Source organism: Berghia stephanieae, chromosome 13 (assembly GCF_034508935.2).
Source record: "Berghia stephanieae isolate SIO BIC M18660-M18661 chromosome 13, UCSD_Bste_1.3, whole genome shotgun sequence".
Classification (NCBI taxonomy): domain Eukaryota; kingdom Metazoa; phylum Mollusca; class Gastropoda; order Nudibranchia; family Aeolidiidae; genus Berghia; species Berghia stephanieae.
In genome coordinates, this window is record NC_088372.1 from 34,235,101 (window position 1) to 34,257,600 (window position 22,500).

The 22,500-nt window shown below is 37.7% G+C and overlaps 2 protein-coding genes across 3 annotated transcripts in view; both read left to right on the forward strand.

Moving 5' to 3' along the window:
- Positions 1 to 7,539, forward strand: part of LOC144958565 (uncharacterized) — a 28,639-nt gene extending 21,100 nt beyond the window's left edge. For both annotated transcript variants that reach the window (XM_078890630.1, XM_078890629.1), the window contains 3 exons: positions 1 to 603; positions 2,034 to 2,228; positions 5,736 to 7,539. The exon at positions 1 to 603 is cut by the window's left edge and continues 74 nt beyond it. In XM_078890630.1, the coding sequence (XP_078746756.1) occupies positions 1 to 603; positions 2,034 to 2,228; positions 5,736 to 7,361 (2,424 nt within the window). In that variant the 3' untranslated portion in view covers positions 7,362 to 7,539. The remainder of the gene's footprint in view (positions 604 to 2,033; positions 2,229 to 5,735) is intronic.
- A 6,994-nt stretch (positions 7,540 to 14,533) lies between these two features.
- The window catches only part of LOC144958822 (uncharacterized), a 26,568-nt gene continuing 18,601 nt past the window's right edge, over positions 14,534 to 22,500 (forward strand). The window contains exon 1 of the mRNA XM_078891039.1: positions 14,534 to 14,685. The gene's annotated coding sequence lies outside the window, so the exon portion shown is untranslated. The remainder of the gene's footprint in view (positions 14,686 to 22,500) is intronic.

Below are 22,500 nucleotides of genomic sequence, written 5' to 3' on the forward strand. Positions count from 1 at the left end.
AAGATGTATCTCCAAAGATCTGTACGAGGGAGAATGCAACGTTTTGTCTATCTTCTCTTGGCCGCCTGTATCGTCGTTATAATTTACCAAGAAGGCTATGTAACTCGTACTTTATTGGACGCTCGCCAAAACTCTATCATTGTGGAGAAAATTGTGTATAGAGATGAAATTCAGATAGAAAACCTCTACACAAATGGAGGTTATTGGAAAGAAATAGAACCTTTTACTCACGTGGATCCTTCGGGGTTTGACAAATTTGTAATTTTTGACAGTGAAGATTATTCTGGAAGCTTAGAGTTTTTAAACGAAATCCCTAAAGGTTGGTCTACATTTGTCGTCAATAATCCCGACGACGCACAGATAAAAACGTGTCCGAACTGCATGGCGTTTTCTAAATCTTCTGCGGCGTGGAATATTCTGGAACAGATACGCCACATTGTCACGTCAGACGTGAACGTTTCCGATTCCACAACTCTGTCGACTGTCATTTCCAAAATGGCCGCTTCGATTTTTGCCTACGAGAGTAACGCCCCTTGGATCTACGTCACCGATAAACGGACTCGTGTCCCCTTTGAGACCTTGACCCGGATCATTATGAGTCACGTAAGAAATTACAAGAGTGACGCATCGTATCAAAAGGGTATTATGCCGGCATGAGCAAAAAAAAAAAAAAATCATACTAGAAATTTATTGATGCTATGGGTTTAGGTAAAATACTCACAACCTCAACCAGCCACAATATTAGGTACCACCACACAAAATCATGTGTAACCGTTTAGGTCTATTAGTCTGGTTGACAGTAGTTGATGAAAACCAACCAGCCAACAGTTGTATATAAAAAAAAACAATAACAAATAGTTGAGTGACGTTAACTGCATTCCTTCTATAGTTACACATATCAAAATTGAGGTTGATTTTTCTTCGTCATGGTGGAGAATAATAGATACAAATTCTTACGTCTGTGCGGCTATGCGAATGCGGTCCTGTGGTATGACACTCGCTTTCGGATCGGAAGGTCCCGGGTTCGAGCCTTGCTCGGCGCCTAGTTGAGTCCTTGCTTTGGAAAAGGCTCTTTACTCACATTCTCACATCGTAATCAAGATGTATAATGAGTACTTGGCCAGTTACTGAGTTACTATGCGTCATTACGAGGGAAGTGACGTCATGACTGTTGAAGCCTATTAGTCTTTATTTTATGTGCAATTCTGGGGGTCCCATTAGCTCAGTTGGTAGAGCGCTTGCTTCACATGCAAAAGGGACCAAGATCGATCCCGGGTGCAGTCGAGATTTTTTCTTAACCCCCCCCCCCCTCCCCCCATACCCATCTCTCCATCCAGCAGTGGTTGGGTATCTGGGTCCATTAGACCCGGCTGAAAGTACTTTGCGATAGACGATAGACTGGCGTCCTATCCAAAAAGTAGCAAGCAATTGCTATTGTCCGTTTCACGTTATAGAAGCCAGGATAAACTCCGGTTCCATGGGCTGAATGTCTCTGAAGGACTACTTTTCTGTACAATTCAATTCAATTCAAAGTTTATGATCTTAGGCAGTTTGCATTTTCAGAACATAAATCGAAATGTGAGCTAAAACATAGTTATTAATTAACAAAACCACCATAATCATAATATAGCTGTACCATCAATATCATCACCATCATCATCATCATTTGCTCTAGTTTCATCAATATGTAGAGATTAGGACACATAAAACTTGAAATCCCCCCAAAAGGAAGACAATAATCTTTAATCTATGCTCTAAAGCGGCGCATAGTCGAGTCCTGGAAAAGACTCTTTACTCACATTATCTCTCCGTACTCATGTGTAAAATGAGTACATGGCTGCTAACGGCGTCGTCTCTATCCGAAAAATTGTAATATCGCCTCGCCTGACAGGCGTCATGTCTCGTCCTAAATGCTAAGTGTTGCTATTAGCTGGGGACCCTTTTATAAAGCGCTTTGAACAGCTTAAGTGGATATTACGCTATTTTAAACGCTCAAGTTTAATCGGCCCTTTAACTGTAATCTATCCATACAGCCGGAGAAGGGCATGGTGTACGATGGACCGGCCAGTATCTTCCAACCTTGTGGTCATTTCATGGACACATTCACTTGGAATGGAAAGAAACCGTTGAAGGAACAGAGTCGCTACGTCCTGAGACCAATTCCAGCTTCATCACTGTACCAGCTAGTGGACAATTGTCAGAGACAAGGGTTGGATTCAAATTGGGAGGTAATGAAAATGGTGTTCTTTTTTTTAATATAGCGCAATTTATGTTTTAAGTAATTTGTATAGAGAGTTCGCGGGGTTTGTTAGTCAGCCTCGTTTGGTCCTCACAATTGTCGAGAGTAAAGGGGCGCATGATTGGTAGTAAGTTTGAAAGCCGGAGTCCTGGCTGGGAGGGAAACAGTCAAATGCATGGTTATTGTTGTGGGAGATAACATTTTTTTTCCTTGTAAATCATCTCTCCGTTATGTATTATTATATTTGAGTGTATTACTCTTTGTTGGATTTTGGGTTTGTGTCCGGATGTTTCTTATAGGTGATCTCAAACTCAGTACATCGATGGTATGCACTTGGAATCTACATCTGATCCATATTTGTTCCCCGTTCCCCTTTGTTTTACTTTCTCTTGGGTGCTCTAATTGTAATTCTAGAACTTTTCACTATCCCATTGTCTTCCTTTTTACTGGCGCTGATATGACCTAATTGTGTTGCAAGCGCCGTAAAACCCTTAAAAACAAAACAAACACCTCTCGGCCAGGTCAATTGGATCCGAGTTTTGTCCTGACCCTGGCCGAAGTCCTTGACTGGGAGGGAAACAGTCGAATCTATAGTTATAGTTTTGGGAGGCATTTTTTTTCCTTGTAAATCATCTCTGTTATGTACTGATTAAAAAAAATTAACATATGCTTTGTAAACATTTGAGTGTATTCCTCTTAGTGGGATCTTGTGCTGGTGTCTTGAAACTTTTAGGTGATCTCACACTAAGTAAACTGATAGTGTGCTCTGATCTTGGAATATACATCTGTTCCATATTTGAACCATTCACAGTTATCTTACTTTTTCCTTTAGTCCTTTTAATTCTACATCTAGAACTTTTTACTATCCAACTTTCATCCTTTTTACTGCCGCTGATATGACCTAAATGTGTTGCAAGCGCCGTAAAACCATAAAGGGGATGGGCGGGTCCTGAAGGCGAAATTCTAAAATGTAATAAGTAGCTGACTTTTAGTGGTAATTTTAGGTTATGTACATCCTAATTAGAGGAAAAAACATTGAAAACCTAAATTTCAGTTTTTGGTTACCATGGTAACGCCGCCATTTTGAAATTTGATACCCTATAATGAAGTAGTTTTCAAAATGCTAAGGCTTCGCCAAATGACAAGTTATTGACATGAAAATAGGTACACAAGTAGTATTTGAGCCATTCTTTTGGGCTAAGCATCGGTTTTCTAATATCTACAATAGTATTATTTTTATTGATTTTCAAAGTTCATCAATTTTGACCCACATTTACGCAAAATTTATAAAATAAATCTGAAATACAAATGCTCAGTTTTATGAAGCTAGTAATACTGTATGCACATGCGAAAAATCATTCAAAAATGTTTACAAATAAAGGAAGAGTAGCAAAATATATGTAGAAAAAGCACAAACAGAGAAAAACGCATTCAAAGTTTCAAGCACAGGAAACTCAGACAAGATCATGCATTCATGGGTCAAAATGACCCTGCTTGATGTGCAGGCCCTCCCTCTTCAGCCTCCTGTTCCTGCCTTGCCTTTTCTCGGCTTCACACACACACACACACACACACGTACGTACACACACACACACACACACACACACACTCTCTCTCTCTCTCTCTCTCTCTCTCTCTCTCTCTCTATCTATCTATCTATCTATCTGAGCTATGAGCGGCTATGGTCTTTTGGTATGACACTCGCTTTCGGATCGGAAGGTCCTGGTTTCGAGCCTGGTTCAGCGCATAGTTGAGTCCTTGGAAAAGACTATTTACTCCCGTTCTCTCACCGTATTCGGATGTAAAATGAGTACTTAGCCGTCAACAGTGCTGTCGCTGTCGGAAAAATTGTAATATCGCCTAACAGGCGTCATGTCTTGCTCTACATTTTACGTGTTGCTGTCGGTCAGGGACCCTTTGTAAAGCGTTTTGAGCACAGTTAGTGGATTTTGCGCTCTCTCTCTCTCTCTCTCTCTCTCTCTCTCTCTCTCTCTCTCTCTCTCTCTCTCTATGGTTCTCAAGTGCATAACAAACCTCTCGCTCATTCGTTTACAACCAATACTCAGTCTAGCTCGACAGTAACTTCATTCATTCATTTAGAGACCTCAGCGCTTATTCATTTTGCATCATGTTACGAAGGAGTGACAAATTCTAACTATAAAAATTCACAATAATATTACTGTTCCCATCTTGTTCGAGCTGCTGATTTTGCAAGTCGTACAATTCGAGTCTTTCTAGGCATACTTGTTGCGTACGTGTCGGTACTTTTCACAAAACAAAACTTTTATGTCCCCGGGAAGAAGAAAAATCACACACAGAATAACAATGTTTACATGCGACGCATGCGAAGGTGAGGTCAAAGTATGAACTTTGACTCGCCCGCTAACCACTCAGAAAGCAGTATCAGGTCATGTTATCATCGACTATTTTGAACAGCTAATGAGAACAGCGCTAGCAAGGCAAAGGTCACAACAATTACTCACGATTTTACTACAATCAGTCAACCCCTCACAATTGGGTCAGAGAAGGGGTTTTTGGAAAGGCTCTTGGCTAAATATAGATAGACCGAAGACCTTGACAGTGGGCATTTCATACAGACCAAAAATAGACGAAACTATCGATACCAAACTTGCCTATTATTATCGATGTTTTATGCTCATATTGGCCTAATGTTTATATGGCTTTTTCGTTGTCAAGCCAGGCTGTAACGTTATATTTACAGACCCCCTTGGACTTCAAGAGGTCAGTTTGGACCTAAACTGACCCATCTGAGAGTCAACAAACACATTTTCATGTAGCAAAGGTTTCAAACTTTTCAAAAATAAAAAAATCTCAAAATCGATATTTCACTCGATTTTCGACAATCGAGGACCCGCCCATCCCCTTAAAAAAAACAAATACATTATTTAACCCTCTCGTTACCGACCGTTTCCCGGATTTTCCCACAAAAAGTCATCATAAAAATAGATTTTTAAAGCCTAACTCAAAAGGAATAAGTACGTGTTTTACACAATTTTCTTCTGCATAACAAGCTATACCACACAGCATCAAGTTCTTAAAACTAGAACAGAATATTTCTTCAGTTTTTGTTTTATGTACAAAAGAAATAGGGATAAGTAAAATGTTGATTGTATCGTACCGAATGTGATGATTTTCCTATAGATGATAAGAGGAGAGTTAAAAAACCAAAATAGGTGGTTGTCTGGGTTTTGTAAGTAAAGTCATGTTTTATTGGGGGGTTTTTTGGTTTTGTTGTTGTTGTTGTTGTTGTTGTTGTTGTTGTTGTTGTTGTTGTTGTTGTTGGCTGAAGTAGGGGTTCGAGCCCGTAAGCTCCGTGTTTGGTATTTTATTCGTTTTTAAAGCTGTTATATTCCTTTTTGCTGATTACTTTTGACAAACCACAGCTACTAGCAGCTCGGTATCCCATTTCTTTAGTATTTCTTAACAAGCCAGTAGAATCCAATCATCATAATATTTGTCTCTTCTCCATTCTCAGAACTCCATGGACCAAAACGCACCAATCCCTTTCGTAATGCCAGGACACTGGGCTGCCTTGGATTTCCAGAACATTCTCGTGCCAAAGAATTCTTCATGGACGCTCTTTGCCGGCATGAGATTCAAAACAACTGGCACAAAATCTTCAACAAGCTCCAGCACAACCAGTGCTGTGCTCTCCCTTCTCGTCCAAAGAATTCTTTGGGAGATCGATGGCACCATTGGATTTGTGCCCCATAAGATGAATCGTAGTCGGAATTCAGAATCCGTAAAGTGCCCTACTTGCGATGTCCAGAGATCAATGGCTGTTGTCCTGGACAAAGGGAAAAGATATAAAAGATCTCAAAAATGGGCAAAATCAGACAAGTTTTTGGAATTGTCAAGGTGTTCTAAAAAGCCAAATAATACTATTCATTGTCTTGATAAAGCTGTAAAATCTGGATTAGTTCATAAATTGAGTATAGATAAGAAGAATACGTTGTTAGAAAACATGATAGGTTTATGGGTAAAGCTCTTGAAAGAATATGGAGTAACCAGCATGAGCTACAACAAAAAGCCTTTGAGTGAGGATAAGATGAAGCTTGAAAATATTGTTTTCACCCCAGCAAAATCTCTTCATTGGGCGGACTCAAAGGGAAAAACTCTTCCTCCAAACGAATTCCAGGATTTATGTTCCTTCAATGGAACTAAATATTCCGGGAAAATTCCAAAACGGCACCCCGAGATTTTCAACAGAGTTGTTCTAGTCATCAGTTTTAACGCTGCTAAGTATATGACCATGATTTCTCACCTGGATTTCACATTCGGTCGCCATTTTAAGCATATCGTCTACTGTGCTACAGGCTTGGAATGGTTTGAAAAGGGCTACTTGTCAAGTCACAGAGAAAATCCGGTTACCTTTGTTGATATTCAAATTAACCGAGGTCGCTTCGGACACTACTGCGCAATCGCAGCGATGGAGATGAATTTCTACAACATAGAGGGATATCTATATTTAAGCGATGACGTCATCTTAAATGTTTGGAACCTCTACAGCCAGCCATTTTACCTCCCTTGGTTTCAGGCAGACATCAGAGTCGTAAACCTAAACAGTACATACGCCATCGGACACGTCCATGGGAAAAGCTGGTATCCTTGGAATCAACCTACGGGACAACCCGCCATTCAGAAATCCATCCGTGTTCTCAAATCGCTCAAAGACGATACCAAAATTGGGACAAGAGTTAGATGGTTCCTTCAGAACCTCCAACAAATGAGCAGCGACTGTGATAATTGTATTGCTTACATGGACGCTGATGTGTTTTATATCCCGTCTTACATGATAGCCGACTTCCGGTTTTTCGTGCCCTATTTCAAAGGCGTTTTTCAGGAGCTCTTCGTGCCCACCATAATCGCAGGTATCACTCCGCGGGCTGATCATCATATCTACCATCTTAGAGGGCACTACTTAATTGGCACTGAGAAAAGATCTATGTATGATAAATATTGGAGCATGGAAGAGCTTTTTCTGCACCCTTTTAAACTATCGGGTGTGATTAAAGGCAATCGGAGGGATACAACGTTTTACTGTAATATTTTAAAGCGAATAGATAAAGATTTATTCAGGCAGGATTTGAAAGTGCATTAAATGAATAACCAAATTCATCCTTCATATTTGTAACTGCAGAATTTTTTTTCTTTTAAAGTAAATATAATATGTGTATCAATGTTGAGTATGAGGTCATTTACATATAAGATGAGCATGTAATATTTTAAAATGAATGAATAAATAAATAAATAAATAAATGAATAAATGACTTGCTGACTTATTGACTTAAGGCCTTTTGCTTCCTAATAATCCGATCGGGACGCCTCGGCTGCCTCTCTAATCATCTATGTCATTTCCTTCCACAGTTCATGGTCTTTTGCTGTGGATGCTAAGTTCATAAGGCTGGGTGGGGATCCTGACCTCCCATAGCGGACAGGGAGGTCCATACTGTGTCTTCTATGCCTCTATATGTTTTCCAACTTGCTTTCTCTCTTTGTCTTGGAATGAGATTACTTGGTTTTGTCCGGGCCCTTGCCGGATACCCTAGCTGGGAGGGAAACAGTCATATGTGTAGTTAGTTTTGGGAGATGATATTTTTTTCCTCGCAAATCATCTCTCTGTTATGCATTATTATATTTGTTATTTTTAATGTAAAATGTAAGCATTTGAGTGTATTCCTCTTTGTTGGATTTTGTGCTTGTGTCCGGATGAGACTTATAGGTGATCTGAAACTAAGTACATTGGTGATATTCTCTTGAAATTTACATCTGATCCCTATTTGTTCCCAGCTCCCCTTTGTCTTACTTTCTCTTGGGTGCTTTAGTTGTAATTCTAGAACTTTTTACTATCCCATTTTCTTCCTTTTTACTGGCGCTGATCTAACCTAAATGTGTTGCAAGCGCTGTAAAACCCTTTAAAACAAAAACAAACAACATCAGGAATGGTAGTTTTAGTCTTTTAATATAGACGTCTAATGATATTTTGTAAAATTTAATTTGAAATAACCAAAGGCCTATGGATAATTTGAAAATAAAAGAATGATACGTCATAATACAGTATCTATGTATAACCATTATTGTGATATGTTTTTACTGCAACTTATGAATCAAAAGCTAAGGCGGTCAGAGGCGGTTGGAAGAGTTGAAACAGCTGACTGTTGCGAAAATTCATTCAGAAATGTACTAAGATTTATAACACACAGTGCGAAGTTTATGAAAATGGTATGTAATATTCCTTTTTTTCATGAAAAACAATACAAGTGAACAGAGTGTAGACTTTGATTTTGTTTTAGAGATACTTTGAATCGATCTAATCTAGGACTGGGAGTAGGAGGCTGTGATGAAAAGGAGATGAAAAGAAACGGAACATCTCTCAAATTAATTATTTACATTATTCACACAACAAAATAAATAAAAAAATGAAGAGAAAATAAATTCACGCGTTTGAGTTTATTAATCAGATATATCAACAAACACGAGGTCGCTCTCATTGTTTATATTCGGCAGCCATTTTAAGCCGGTAACTGCCGGAGTCACGTGACATCACTCTCCGTTGTCAAGCGGCGTGAACTAACCCCATTACAAATGAAAATGGTGAGTGGCAAACCAGATTCTACCTTTACATTTTTGGGATCTTCATATTTACATATCCATAACAATAACCGGAATCGATATGTCCGCAGCCTTTGATACGATCGACAGAGGAAAACTTTTGGAGATATTAACAGAAATAGTAGACGAAGACGAGCTCCGAATAATCCGATTTCTCCTCAGCAACACAAAGATACAACCAAGGATATACGGGGCCACAAAACAGACGCAGTTCGAAAGTAACATCGGGACCCCCAAGGAGATAGTCTGAGCCCGATTCTGTTCACAATATACTTAGAACACGCTCTGAAAGAAGTTCGAAAAGTCATTCCAAAACCAACGACTCATATTGAGAATGCAATCCCTAGAGAAATCGCCTATGCAGATGATGTCGATTTTATTGGATCAACACCAGCAAATATAGACATCATACAAAATACCCTCATGAAATATAACCTCCAAGTCAATGCCAATAAAACCGAATTTACAACAATATCGAGGAACAAAGAGGAATGGAAAAGAACAAAGAAAGTCGGCTCACTAATTGGAGACACCGAGGATGTACAAAGAAGAAAACAGCTATCAAACGCCGCACTCAGTAAACTCACCAATGTATGGATTAGAGGTGACAAAATAAAGAGAAAAACCAAACTGAAACTGTACCATGCTCTTGTAAAACCGGTACTTCTGTATAACTGCGGCACTTGGGCGTTGACAAAATCCGAAGAAGAACATCTGGATGCCTTCCATCGCACACAGCTAAGAAGGGTACTGGACATCAAATACCCCAAAAAGATCTCAAATGAATCACTCTATAAGATCACAAAAGAAAGACCAATCTCCCTTGACATTTTACAACAACGATGGCAACTTTTCGGTCACATACTACGCAGGGACAAAAACATACCAGCAAACCAAGCCATGTCGGGATACTTCCAAAAACACGGGAACCTTTTCAGAGGAAGACCGATCACAACACTCCCTGTGATCCTAAACAAAAACCTCACAACACTTGGACAAAGCATTAGTCTCATAACGGCAGGGGACCTTGAAAATCTGAGAACCCTAGCAGAGGACCGGCAATATTGGAGACACCTCACACAGGAAATACTGGAAACAGCCAAGGCGACCCGATCTTTCGGTCGAGACGCGAAAGGCATCTAAGTCAAGTAAGTCAAGTCATATTTACAGGAAACAGTTAAAGATTGCATTTTTATTAGATTTTGTAAAGTAGATTTAGTAATAAAACAAAGCCAAAATCATACTTTAAAAATGGTATTTACTTACTTAATCAGGATGTTGTTAGACTGAAAGTCAGGGCAGCCCTGTGTTTTGAATAGTGTTGAGAGAAAAGGAAGGAATCCAGGAGCAGGAAGTGAATAATTCTAGTAACTTGCCAGATAATTTTTGAATATGTTGCCGAATAAGTTGGTAGAGTTTGTCTCTTTTCAGTAATAAGTCAAAATAGTTTGTTTCTTTTTTAAGGGTTTCACGACGCTTGCAACACATTAAGGTCATATCAGCGCCGAAGGAAGAAAATGGGATAGTAAAAAGTTCTAGGATTACGATTAAAGCATCCAAGAAAAGGTAAGACAAAGGGGAATTGGTTCAAATAGGAAACATATGTAGATTCCAAGAGCATACTATCAAAGTACTTAGTTTGAGGTCACATAAAAGACTCAGCCAGAAACAAGCACAGGTCCCAACTAAGAGGGATACACTCAAATGTTTATAAATCATATATAATATTTAAACAAAGCAATACAGAGCGGTGAATTACAAGGAAAAAAATATCATCTCTCAAAACTCTAACTATACCTTTGACTGTTTTCTTACCAGCAAGGGTATCAGGCCAATCTCATTCCAAGACAAAGACAAAAAGCATGTTGGAAAACAGATAGAAGGGCAAAGAGGACGCAGTATGTACCATCCTACCCACTATGGGGGGCCAGGAACCCCGCCCAGAAGTCAAAATAGTATACAATGTATAGAAATTAATGATGTCAAGTGGGTGCATTTGCATGTAATAGGATTAATATTCAAGGCGTTAAATATGGTAAATTGCATGGTCATTAGATTCGTTGCCTCTATGTAAAAGTTTCGCTACGCCCCAGCAATTTCCTAACTGTTACGATATGTGGGTGACTTCACTTTAGTGCGGCTATGTGGTCTAGCGGTATGACACTCGCTTTCGGATGGAAGTTCCTGGGTTCAAGCCTCGGAAAAGGCTCTTTCCTCTCATTCTCTCACCGTAATCAGGTGTTATATGTGCGGCTATGTGGTCTAGTGGTATGACACTCGTTTTCGGATCTGGCATGTCCCGTCCTACATGTTAAATGTTGCTGTTGACCAGGGACCCCTTGTCAAGCGCTTTGAGCACATTTTGTGGACATTGCGCTATATAAAAGCTCAATTTTTTATAGGAATACCTGGCCTTTAACAGGGTTGTCTCTGTCCCAAAAAATTGTAATATCGACTAGCAGGCGAAATGTCCTGTCCTAAATGTTAACTGTTGCTATTGACCAGGAACCCCTTGTAAAGCACTTTGAGCACGTTTAGTGGATATTGCGCTATATGAAAAGCTCATTTAAAAAAATAGTACTGGTCATTTGTAGCCAATCGTCCTAAAACGGTATTAAGTTGGATGATCAAAGTGCTAAAAATCGTATTACCCAGTAAACTCGCCAAATCTAGAAGCACTCACGCATTTCAAAATTGGCAAGAAAGCTCGTCCTGGGTGGGGTTCCTAACCTCCCATAGTGGGCAGGGAGAGGGAGGTGATTCTGTGTCTTTTATCCTCTTATATCTGGTGTCTCTGTCTTGGAATGAGATTACTTGGTTTTGTCCTGGCCAAGGCCGGAGTCCTAGCTGGGAGGGAAACAGTCAAATGCATAGTTATTGTTTTGGGAGATGATATTTTTTCATTGTAAATCATCTCTCTGTTATGTATTATTATATTTGTTATTTTGAATGAATTATGTAAGCATTTGAGTGTATTCCTCTTTGTTGGATTTTGTGCTTGTGTCCGGATGAGACTTATAGGTTATCTCAAACTAAGTACATTGGTGGTATGCTCTTGGAATCTACATCTGATCCCTATTTGTTCCCAATTCCCCTTTGTCTTACCTTTTCTTGGCTGCTTTAATTGTAATTCTAGAACTTTTTACTATCCCATTTTCTTCATTTTTACTGGCGCTGATATAACCTAAATGTGTTGCAAGCGCCGTAAAGCCCTTAAAAAGAAAAAAACCCAGAAAACTCGGCCTTCAAATATCGATCGATTTAAATGACCCTCATCTTGGCGAAACTCTCAAACCCGGATTTTTAAGGGATGTTACTGGTTTTATGACATTAAAATATAAAGATATTTCCAGCCACAATCGGACTAATGATATTACAAAGAGGTCCACACAAAAGTATAGCTTTAAATTATTAAACAAGTTTGTTGATTTAAAACTTTATCTAAATATAAGAAAATGTCAAAAATTAAATGAAAAGGTTTTACCACTCAAAACGTACCGCCTATTCAGTAGCAACACGTAAAGACATTATAATACAAGCAAAAAAAATCTTGTCTTCTTGTTTTTTCAAGTTTGCTCTTCTATTTTCCGTGCTTCTCAAATTTATTTTATTTCCAACACTATACTTTTATATCTGGATAGATATTTGACCGAACACGTTTTTAACGGGCACCTTATATTATCACACCCTTTTATAGAGATGTGATAATACGGCATACGTCGCTTTTTAATTTGTCACCGAACCGGCCAGCATTGAATATTGTAAAACACAGTTTTGGCCTACTCTGTGTTTTACTTAATTTGTCACCGAACCGGCCAGCATTGAATATTGTAAAACACAGTTTTGGCCTTCTCTGTGTTTTACTTAATTTGTCAACGAATCGGCCAGCATTGAATATTGTATAACACACTTTTGGCCTTCTCTGTGTTTACTTAATTTGTCATCGAACCGGCCAGCATTGAATATTGTTTAACACAATTTGGCCTTCTCTGTGTTTACTTAATTTGTCACCGAACCGGCCAGCATTGAATATTGTATAACACAGTTTTGGCATTCTCTGTGTTTACTTAATTTGTCACCGAACCGGCCAGCATTGAATATTGTATAACACAGTTTTGGCCTTCTCTGTGTTTACTTAATTTGTCACCGAACCGGCCAGCATTGAATATTGTATAACACAGGTTCGGCCTTCTCTGTGTTTTACTTAATTTGTCACCGAACCGGCCAGCATTGAATATTGTATAACACAGGTTCGGCCTTCTCTGTGTTTTACTTAATTTGTCACCGAACCGGCCAGCATTGAATATTGTATAACACAGTTTTGGCCTTCTCTGTGTTTACTTAATTTGTCACCGAACCGGCCAGCATTGAATATTGTATAACACAGTTTCGGCCTTCTCTGTGTTTACTTAATTTGTCACCGAACCGGCCAGCATTGAATATTGTATAACACAGGTTCGGCCTTCTCTGTGTTTACTTAATTTGTCACCGAACCGGCCAGCATTGAATATTGTATAACACAGTTTTGGCCTTCTCTGTTTTGTACTTTATTAGGACACAATATGCATAGTAACAGATCTGCCTTTTCTGTTCTATGATTTTTTTTTTTTACTTGTCTCTATTAGATTAGACTGTCATTACATAGAATTGTCCTCTCCGTGCAATGATTTTGGTCACCCGTTCACGGACTTACACAGTACAATGACCTGACAATCTAATATATATATATATATATATATATATATATATATATATATATATAATATATATCGTGTTTACTTGAAAAGGGCCAAAGGCAGAAACGTCGTTTGTTTTGTGTTGTTCCCTTATTTATGAGTCACATTTACTCCCTCTATCTTTTTTCTCCATTTTATTGACTCATTTAGGCACCTCTAGTCTTTAGTAACCTGCTCTATGTCTCACTATTTTCCTGTCCCGAAAGTTTCTCACACCTCCCATAGTGGGCAGGGAGGTACATGCTGTGTCTTCTATCTCCCCATACCCGTTTTCCAATTGTTTCCTGTCGTTGTCTTGGAATGAGATTACTTAGTTTTGTCCTGACCCTGGTCGGAGTTCCTTGGCTGGGAGGGAAACAGTCGAATGTATAGTTTTGGGAGATGCTATTTTTTTCCTTGTAAATCATCTCTCTGTTATGCATTGTATTATGTTTAGTTTACATTTTTATTATATGATTTGTAAACATTTGAGTGTATTCCTCTTAGTTGGGACCTGTGCTTGTGTCTGGATGAGACTTTTAGGTGATCTCAAAATAAGTACTTTGACGGTATGCTCTTGAAATCTACATCTGTTCTCTATTTGAACCAATTCCCCTTTGTCTCACCTTTTCTTTTGTGCTTTAATTGTAATTCTAGAACTTTTTACTATCCCATTTTCTTCATTTTTACTGGCGCTGATATGACCTTAATGTGTTGCAAGCGCCGTAAAACCCATTAAAAACAAACAAACGTTTCTCACACAATCAACCCTGCAATTTGCGAAGAATAGCAGGTGATGTGAATGTGTGTGTGTGTGTGTGTGTGTGTGTGTGTGTACTGAGTGGGGTGTGGTGTTGGTGAGGGGGAGGGGCCTCTGGGGTTATGGATGTTTTATTTGGTTATGTAACGTATATTGTATTAGGTTGCGTAATGTGTAGTGCACGGTAAGATATGTGCTTGTTGTTGCGTTGATTACATCTTCGATGTTGTTCATGTATGAATAGCTTATCTTTATTGTGTTGAGGATTTTGTGTAGGTTGTGGCCGTGTGGGAAGATCCCATCAAAATACAATATTGTAGGAAGAAACAACCAAAGAGGTGAGGATAATATAATATAATATAATATAATATAATATAATATAATATAATATAATATAATATAATATAATATAATATAATATAATATAATATAATATAATATAATATAATATAATAAATATAATATATATATTATATATGTATATATATTATGTATATATATGTATATATATATATATATATTATATATATATATATAATATATATATATATATATATATATATATATATATATATATATACATATACATATAATGTCTTTTATAAAAGAAACTGGACATTTGTTACCACTAATAGTTCGATTCTCGTTGGAACAAATACAATGACATGTACATATTTGGAAACTAGACGAAACAGTGGGTTTTGTTTTTTTTTTTTACAAAATCGAGCACAAAATTGAAATCAGCACACATGATGCATTTCAGAATTGTGTATGTCCACTGATCAATGGCTGGGAGGGAAAAAGTCAATTGCATAGTTATTGTTTTGGGAGATGATATTTTTTTCCTGGTAAATTATCTCTCTGTCATGTATTATTATATTTGTTATTTTGAATTTATAATGTAAGGATTTGAGTGTATTCCTCTTTGTTGGATTTTGTGCTTGTGTCCGGATGAGACTTTTAGGTGATCTCAAACTAAGTACATTGGTGGTATGCTCTTGGAATCTACATTTGATCCCTATTTAATCCCAGTTCCCCTAGGTCTTACTTTCTCTTGGCTGCTTCAATTGTAATTCTAGAACTTTTTACTATCCCATTGTCTTCCTTTTACGGGCGCTGATATAACCTAAATGCGTTGCAAGCGCCGTAAAACCCTTAAAATAGAAACAAAACATTTGTGACCAAACCAACAGCTGCGTAACAATGCTTTTGTGAAATCAATATCTGAATTAACTTTGGTGCTCTTTAAAAAAAATGTAGGACGAGGACGAGAGACGCATGCGCACAACCAACATGTCGTTCTCTCTCTAATAACTTTTCCGCCGGTGACGTCACTGACTATGGGTGATGTCCAATCAAGGGACGCTACTCTTCCGCTAATCTCATTCCCTATTGGGATAGCTTCTGGAATAAGTTTTCCTTTTAACAATGTTACATAATTTTAATGCGATGCAGAAATCGCATTTGATTTATTTCTAAAGATTAAATTCTGGGTGGATTTCCTTACCTCCCATAGTGGGCAGGGAGGTACATGTTGTGCCTTCTATCCCCCTATGTCTGTTTTCCAACATGCTTTCTGTCTTTGTCTTGGAACGAGATTACTTGGTTTTGTCCTGGCCCTGGTCGGATACCCTGGCTGGGAGGAAAACAGTCAAATAATATATAGTTAGTGTTTGGGAGATGATCTTTTTTTTTCCTTGTAAATCAACTCTCTGTTATGCATTGTATTATGTTTTCTTTAAATTATATACGTTTTGTAAAACATTTGAATGTATTCCTCTTAGTGGGGACCTGTGCTTGTGTCTGGATGAGACTTTTAGTGATCTCAAACTAAGTACTTTGATAGTGTGCTCTTGGAATCTACACCTGTTTCTTATTTGAACCAATTCTACTTTGTCTTACATTTTCTTGGGTGCTTTAATTATAATTCTAGAACTTTTTACTATCAATTTTCTTCCTTTTTACTGGCGATGATATAACCTAAATGTTTTGCAAGCGCCGTAAAACCCTTAAAAACAAAAACCAAAAAAAAAAAAAGAAAGAAAAAAAAGAAAACAACAAACAAACAAATGTGTTGCAAGCGCCGTAAAACCCCTGAAAACAAAAACAAACAACCCTTAAAAACAACAAAAACAAACCATGCCTTTTGCTGGGTGGGGTTCATGGCCTCTCATATTAGCAGGGTTGCATTTACTTTGTCTTCTATCCCCTTATGTCTGTTTTCCAATTTGCTTTCTGTCTTTGTCTTGGAATAAGATTACTTGGTTTTGCGCTGGCCGTGGCCGTAGTGCGTGGCTTGGAGGGAAACAGGCAAATGCATAGTTAGTGTTTTGGGAGATGATATTTTTTCCTTGTAAATCATCTCTTTCTTATGTATTGTTATATTTGTTATTTTGAATGTATAAGTAAACATTTGAGTGTATTCCCCTTAGTGGGATCTTGTGCTGGTGTCTGGGTGAGGCATTTAGGTGATCTTAAACTAAATATATTGATAGTGTGCTGGAGGTACTTACTGTGTCTTCTATCCCCCTATATCAGTTTCCAACATGCTTTCTGTCTTTGTCTTGGAATGAGATTACTTGGTTTTGCGCTGGCCGTGGCCGTAGTGCGTGGCTTGGAGGGAAACAGGCAAATGCATAGTTTGTGTTTTGGGAGATGATATTTTTTTCCTTGTAAATCATCTCTTTCTTATGTATTGTTATATTTGTTATTTTGAATGTATAAGTAAACATTTGAGTGTATTCCCCTTAGTGGGATCTTGTGCTGGTGTCTGGGTGAGGCATTTAGGTGATCTTAAACTAAATATATTGATAGTGTGCTGGAGGTACTTACTGTGTCTTCTATCCCCCTATATCTGTTTCCAACATGCTTTCTGTCTTTGTCTTGGAATGAGATTACTTTTGACCAGCCCATGGCCGGATACCCTAGCTGGGAAGGAAATGGTCAAATGTATAGTTAGAGTTTTGGGAGATGATATCTTTTCCTTGTAAATCATCTCTGTTATGCACTGTATTATGTTTTGATTACATATTATATATGATTTATAAACATTTGAGTGTATTCCTCTTAGTGGGGGCCTGTGCTTGTGTCTGGATGAGACTTTTAGGTGATCTCAATCTAAGTACTTTGATAGTGTGCTCTTGGAATCTACACCTGTTTCCTATTTGAACCAATTCCCCTTTGTCTTACCGTTTCTTTTGTGCTGTAATTGTAATTCTAGAACTTTTTACTATCCCATATTCGTCCTATTTACTGGCGCTAATATGACCTTAATGTGTTGCAAGCGCCGTAAAACGCTTAAAAACATAAACATAAAGTGCTTTGAGCACGTTTAGCGAATATTGCACTATGTAAAAAATGTATATGAATATAGCATTTAAAATGCTAAAACCAAGAATTCGCATTTTAGATCTGTTTATCTACAAATGTCATTTTAGCCTTAGATTCATTTCGCATAATGCTTTTTTCAGACAATGGGTGGCATATGTTCTGTATTGGCGAACTGCCTGAAATTAAATCCTATGTATCCATTTTTAATGAGTTTCTCTGTAACGGTTCGGAGCCTTGGTAAACTGTCAAGAAAAAAAGCAACAACAACACCCCCTCCCCAAAATAACAACCCCTCCCCCCCCCCCCACCCCGAAAATAAAAATACAAACTCAAAAATCATTTTTTTGTCACCACTAGGCGGCGACTGTGCTGTAATGGGAAATAACTCAATCGGATATCGTTTATTTTGCTTGTGACAGTATACGATTATCACTGACATCTAAACAAGCAAATATTGATTATTGAATGGTACGAAATAAACTGTGATTTTCAAGTACTTTTTAAAAGGGGGACAGTTTTATCGATCTAAAAAGGGCTGCAAACTCGAACAAATTATAGAAAGGAATTTTGACAAAACTGTGCATGCGAATTATTTAACACAATATAAAGTTTTATGTTCTTTAAAGGTGTTCTAAAATATCGAAAATTTCCCAGTTATTAAATGCTAAATGTAGTTAAATTCATTTGAACTTCAGTGACTTCTGGATGACCTTCAAGTAGCCGAATTCGAATTCCAATTATTTTTTTCAAGGATAACAACTGTGAAGAAAAAACAACAACTTTTACACGAATGTGAAACAACTCGAATTTGTATCACTTTATCGTGACTCCACAATATGAGGTGACGAACGCCAAAAGAATTTAACCAGTAGATTTTTGGCCAATCAAAGCCTGGAACTTGTGACATACCTTCACACGTGCTCGGACAAACATAGTTGGTTGTCTAATAACGTGAATAAAATCGACCTCTCCCCGATCATTCTTATTGTTTTTATACCACCAGATGAGTGGCCAGTTATCACACGATTTTCTCGATCACATTATAAACACTTAAATTCACACATCGTTTTCTATGTTGGTTCTATTGATCAAGCGGTAGAACATTGGGTATTCTACTTAGACTTATATCATTAATAGTAAATCCCGTGTAGTTTGTTGTGTCAATCAATCACTGCCATTGTTTAGGCTATGATGGCTGTCCGAGAGGCGTGGTTATCTAAATGTCTATTAAGCAGTGATTTGTGTTCAATATTAAAACCAATCGAATCATTGTTCGTGTCCTTGAGCACTTCCAAAATCTCACTTTCACTTTCTTTTGGTGATCGCCGACTTACTCACTCACTCAATCTGGGTGAGGTCCTTACCGTGTCTTCCATCACCCAACATCTGCTTTCAGACATGCTTTATGTTTTGTCTTGGAATAAGATTACTTAGTTGTGTCCTGGCTCTGGCCGGATGCCCCTGCTGAGAGGGAAACAGTCAAATGTATAGTTTTGGGAGATCATATTTTTTTCCTTGTAAATCATCTCTGCACTATATAATGTTTTCTTTACATACTACATATAATTTTTGTAAATATTTGAGTGTATTCCTCTTAGTATGGAGCTGTGCTTGTTCTGGATGAGACTTTTATGTGATCTCAAACTAAGTACTTTGATAGTGTGCTCTTGGAATCTACAGCTGTTTCCTATTTGAACTACTGGGTGGGGTTCCTGACCTCCCATAGTGAGCAGCGAGACCCTTACTGTGTCTTCTATCCCTTTATATCTGTTTTCCAACTTGCTTTCTGTCTTTGTCTTGGAATGAGATTACTTGCTTTTGTCCTGACCCTGGCCGGATACCCTGGTTGAGAGGGAAACAGTTAAATGTCTAGTTAGTTTTGGGAGATGATATTTTTTCCTTGTAAATCATCTCTCTGTTATGCACTGTATTGCTTTCTTTATATTATACATGCTTTGTAAAACATTTGAGTGTATTCCTCTTGATGGGGACTTGTGCTTGTGTCTGGATGAGACAGACTAAGTACTTTGGTAGTGTGCTCTTGGAATCTAGATCTGTTTCCTGTTTGAACCAATTCCCCTTTGTTTCACCTTTTCTTGTGTGCTTTAATCGTAATTCTAGAATTTTTTTTTACTATCCAATTTCCTTCCTTTTTACTGGCACTGATATGACCTTAATGTGTTGCAAGCGCCGTAAAACCCTTAAAAATAAACAAACTATTTGAACTAATTCCCCTTTGTCTTACCTTTTCTTGGGTGCTTTAATTGTAATTGTAAAACTTTTTACTATTCGATTTACTTCCCTTTTACTGGTGCTGATATGACCTTAATATGTTGCAAAAACAAAAACAAATCACTCGGGGAGTTGCAAGGGATCTCCACCTGGTCCTGTCAGCAGCTATTCCTGGGGCCATCTCGAGGGACAGACAGACCTCTCTGCTTTAGATCCCTCTCTACTGTACGTCTCCAAGTCTCCTTAGGACGGCCTCGCTTCCTCTTTCCTCGTAGTCAATAATTCTGTTGGTCCGCGTTATGACATAATTTGTTGGTCAATGGCACGTAACAATGATTCACATTTATTTTCCTAATTCTAATTCTATAATTATTTACTATTTCATTTCCTTCCTTTTTACTGGCGCTGATATAACCTAAATGCGTTGCAAGCGCCGTAAAACCCTTAAAAGCAACCAAACCATCAGCAAGATTACATAAGATATGGCTGAGAGGTAAACAGTCAAATTTATAGTTAGTTTTGGAAGATGATATTTTTTTTTCTTGTAAATCATTTCTCTGTTATGCACTCTATTATGTTTTTTTTATATTATATATGATTTGTAAAACACTTGACTGTATTCCTCTTAGTGGGGACCTGTGCTCGTGTCTGGATGAGACTTTGGGTGATCTCAATCTAAGTACTACTTTGATAATGTGCTTTTGGAATCTGCACATGTTTCCTATATGAACCAATTCCCCTTTGTCTTACCTTTTTTCGGTTACTTTAATTGTCATTCTAGAACTTTTTACTATCCCATTTTCTTCCTTTTTACTGGCACTGATATGTGGAATGAGATTACTTGGTTTTGTCCTGGCCCTGACCGGATACCCTGGCTGGGAGGGAAACAGTCAAATGTATAATTATAGTTTTGGGAGATGATATCTTTTTCCCCTTGTAAATCATCTCTCTGTTATGCACTGTATTATGTTTTGTTTATGTATTATAGATAGAATGCGCTTGGCCATGGAGTTCACAACATTGCCATCCGGAAGTATAACGGACCAACACACAAACTCTGTGTAACCATGAACTTTTATAGTCTGGTTAATACAGTGTAGTGAGAACAACTCACAAACGCGGATGGCAAAAACAATAACAAAGGCCTGAGTGACGTCATCTGCATACTATCAATATATGATTTGTAAACATTTGAGTGTTTTCCTCTTAGTGAGAGCCTGTGCTTGTGTGTGGATGAGACTTTTAGGTGATCTCAAATTAAATAATCTGATAGTGTGCTCTTGGAATCTACATTTGTTTCCTATTTGAACCAATTCCCCTTTGTCTGCCTTATTCTTGGATGCTTTAATTGTAATTCTAGAACGTTTTACTATCCCATTTTCTTCCTTTTTACTGCCGCTGATATGACCTGTGTTGCAAGCGCCGTAAAACCCTTAAAAGCAAAAACAAAAAACGATACAACATCCGGGTCTATATATAGAAGCAACGAAATTAACGTCACTAAGCTTTTTTGGGTTATTTTTAAACAGCCTGTTAGTAAATAGATCTCACTAACTTGTATAAATCAGACGATAAACGATAAAGGTAACCCACAGTTTTGTGTGTTGGTTTCTTTAATTTGCTGGCGGATGATATGAGTATTTACTTAAACGCATAGCATCAATATACCAAATTATAAAATTTGAAAATGCAAAAATATGCCCGTCGAACTGTGACGAAAATATAAGGAAAAACATTGCTCCTTACGTGTGCCCTGGCTGAGGAGCTCACAACATTGCCATCCGGAAGTATCACAGACCAACACACAAAACTATGTGTAACCTTAAACGTTTATAATCTGGTTAATACAGTTTTGTGATAATTATTTTTTTAACAAGGATGGCAAAAAAAAAAAAAAAAAAAAAAAACAATAACAAAGAACTGACTGACGCCAACTTCATTCTATCCTTTCTGAAAAAAATATAGCATTGTGGAGAACATTGTGCTTATTTGAGTCAATAAAAAAAATTGATCCGGCGCACAACTCTACTGAAAGATTTGAAAATTAGAAATGTATTTTTTACAGATAGATAAACCGATAACTTGATTTCCTTTTATAATTTAAAGTCAGTTTGAAAGTTCGTTGAGTCAAACAGATATCATAAAATATGTACCAATGACGACACTTGACTCCCAAAATCAACTAATTTTGACACTGTAAAAAGTTGTCAATTTGCGTCATCTATTTATGACATCAAGTATTATTATTACTTCCGTTGTGTTGTTGATTTAGCTGTGATCAGTGTTGATATGTATGTTCTAATAGCGTGTATGTTTGTGTGTGTGTGTGTGTGTGTGTGTGTGTCCGTGTGTGTGTGTCCGTGTGTGTGTTTGTGTTTGTGTGTGTGTGTGTGTTGTGTGTGGTGTATACATGTGTGTGTGTGGGTGTTGGCATTTTTCAGCAAATCGTGGCATTCATAGTGATATTATTCACTTGATCACATGAAGGTATTTCAGTCGCCATTTTGATTCTTTTTTTACTATTAGGGTTAGCTCAAGATCGAGGTTATTTCTTTTTCTATTAAGGTTAGTCATAAGTCTTAGTAAAGGTG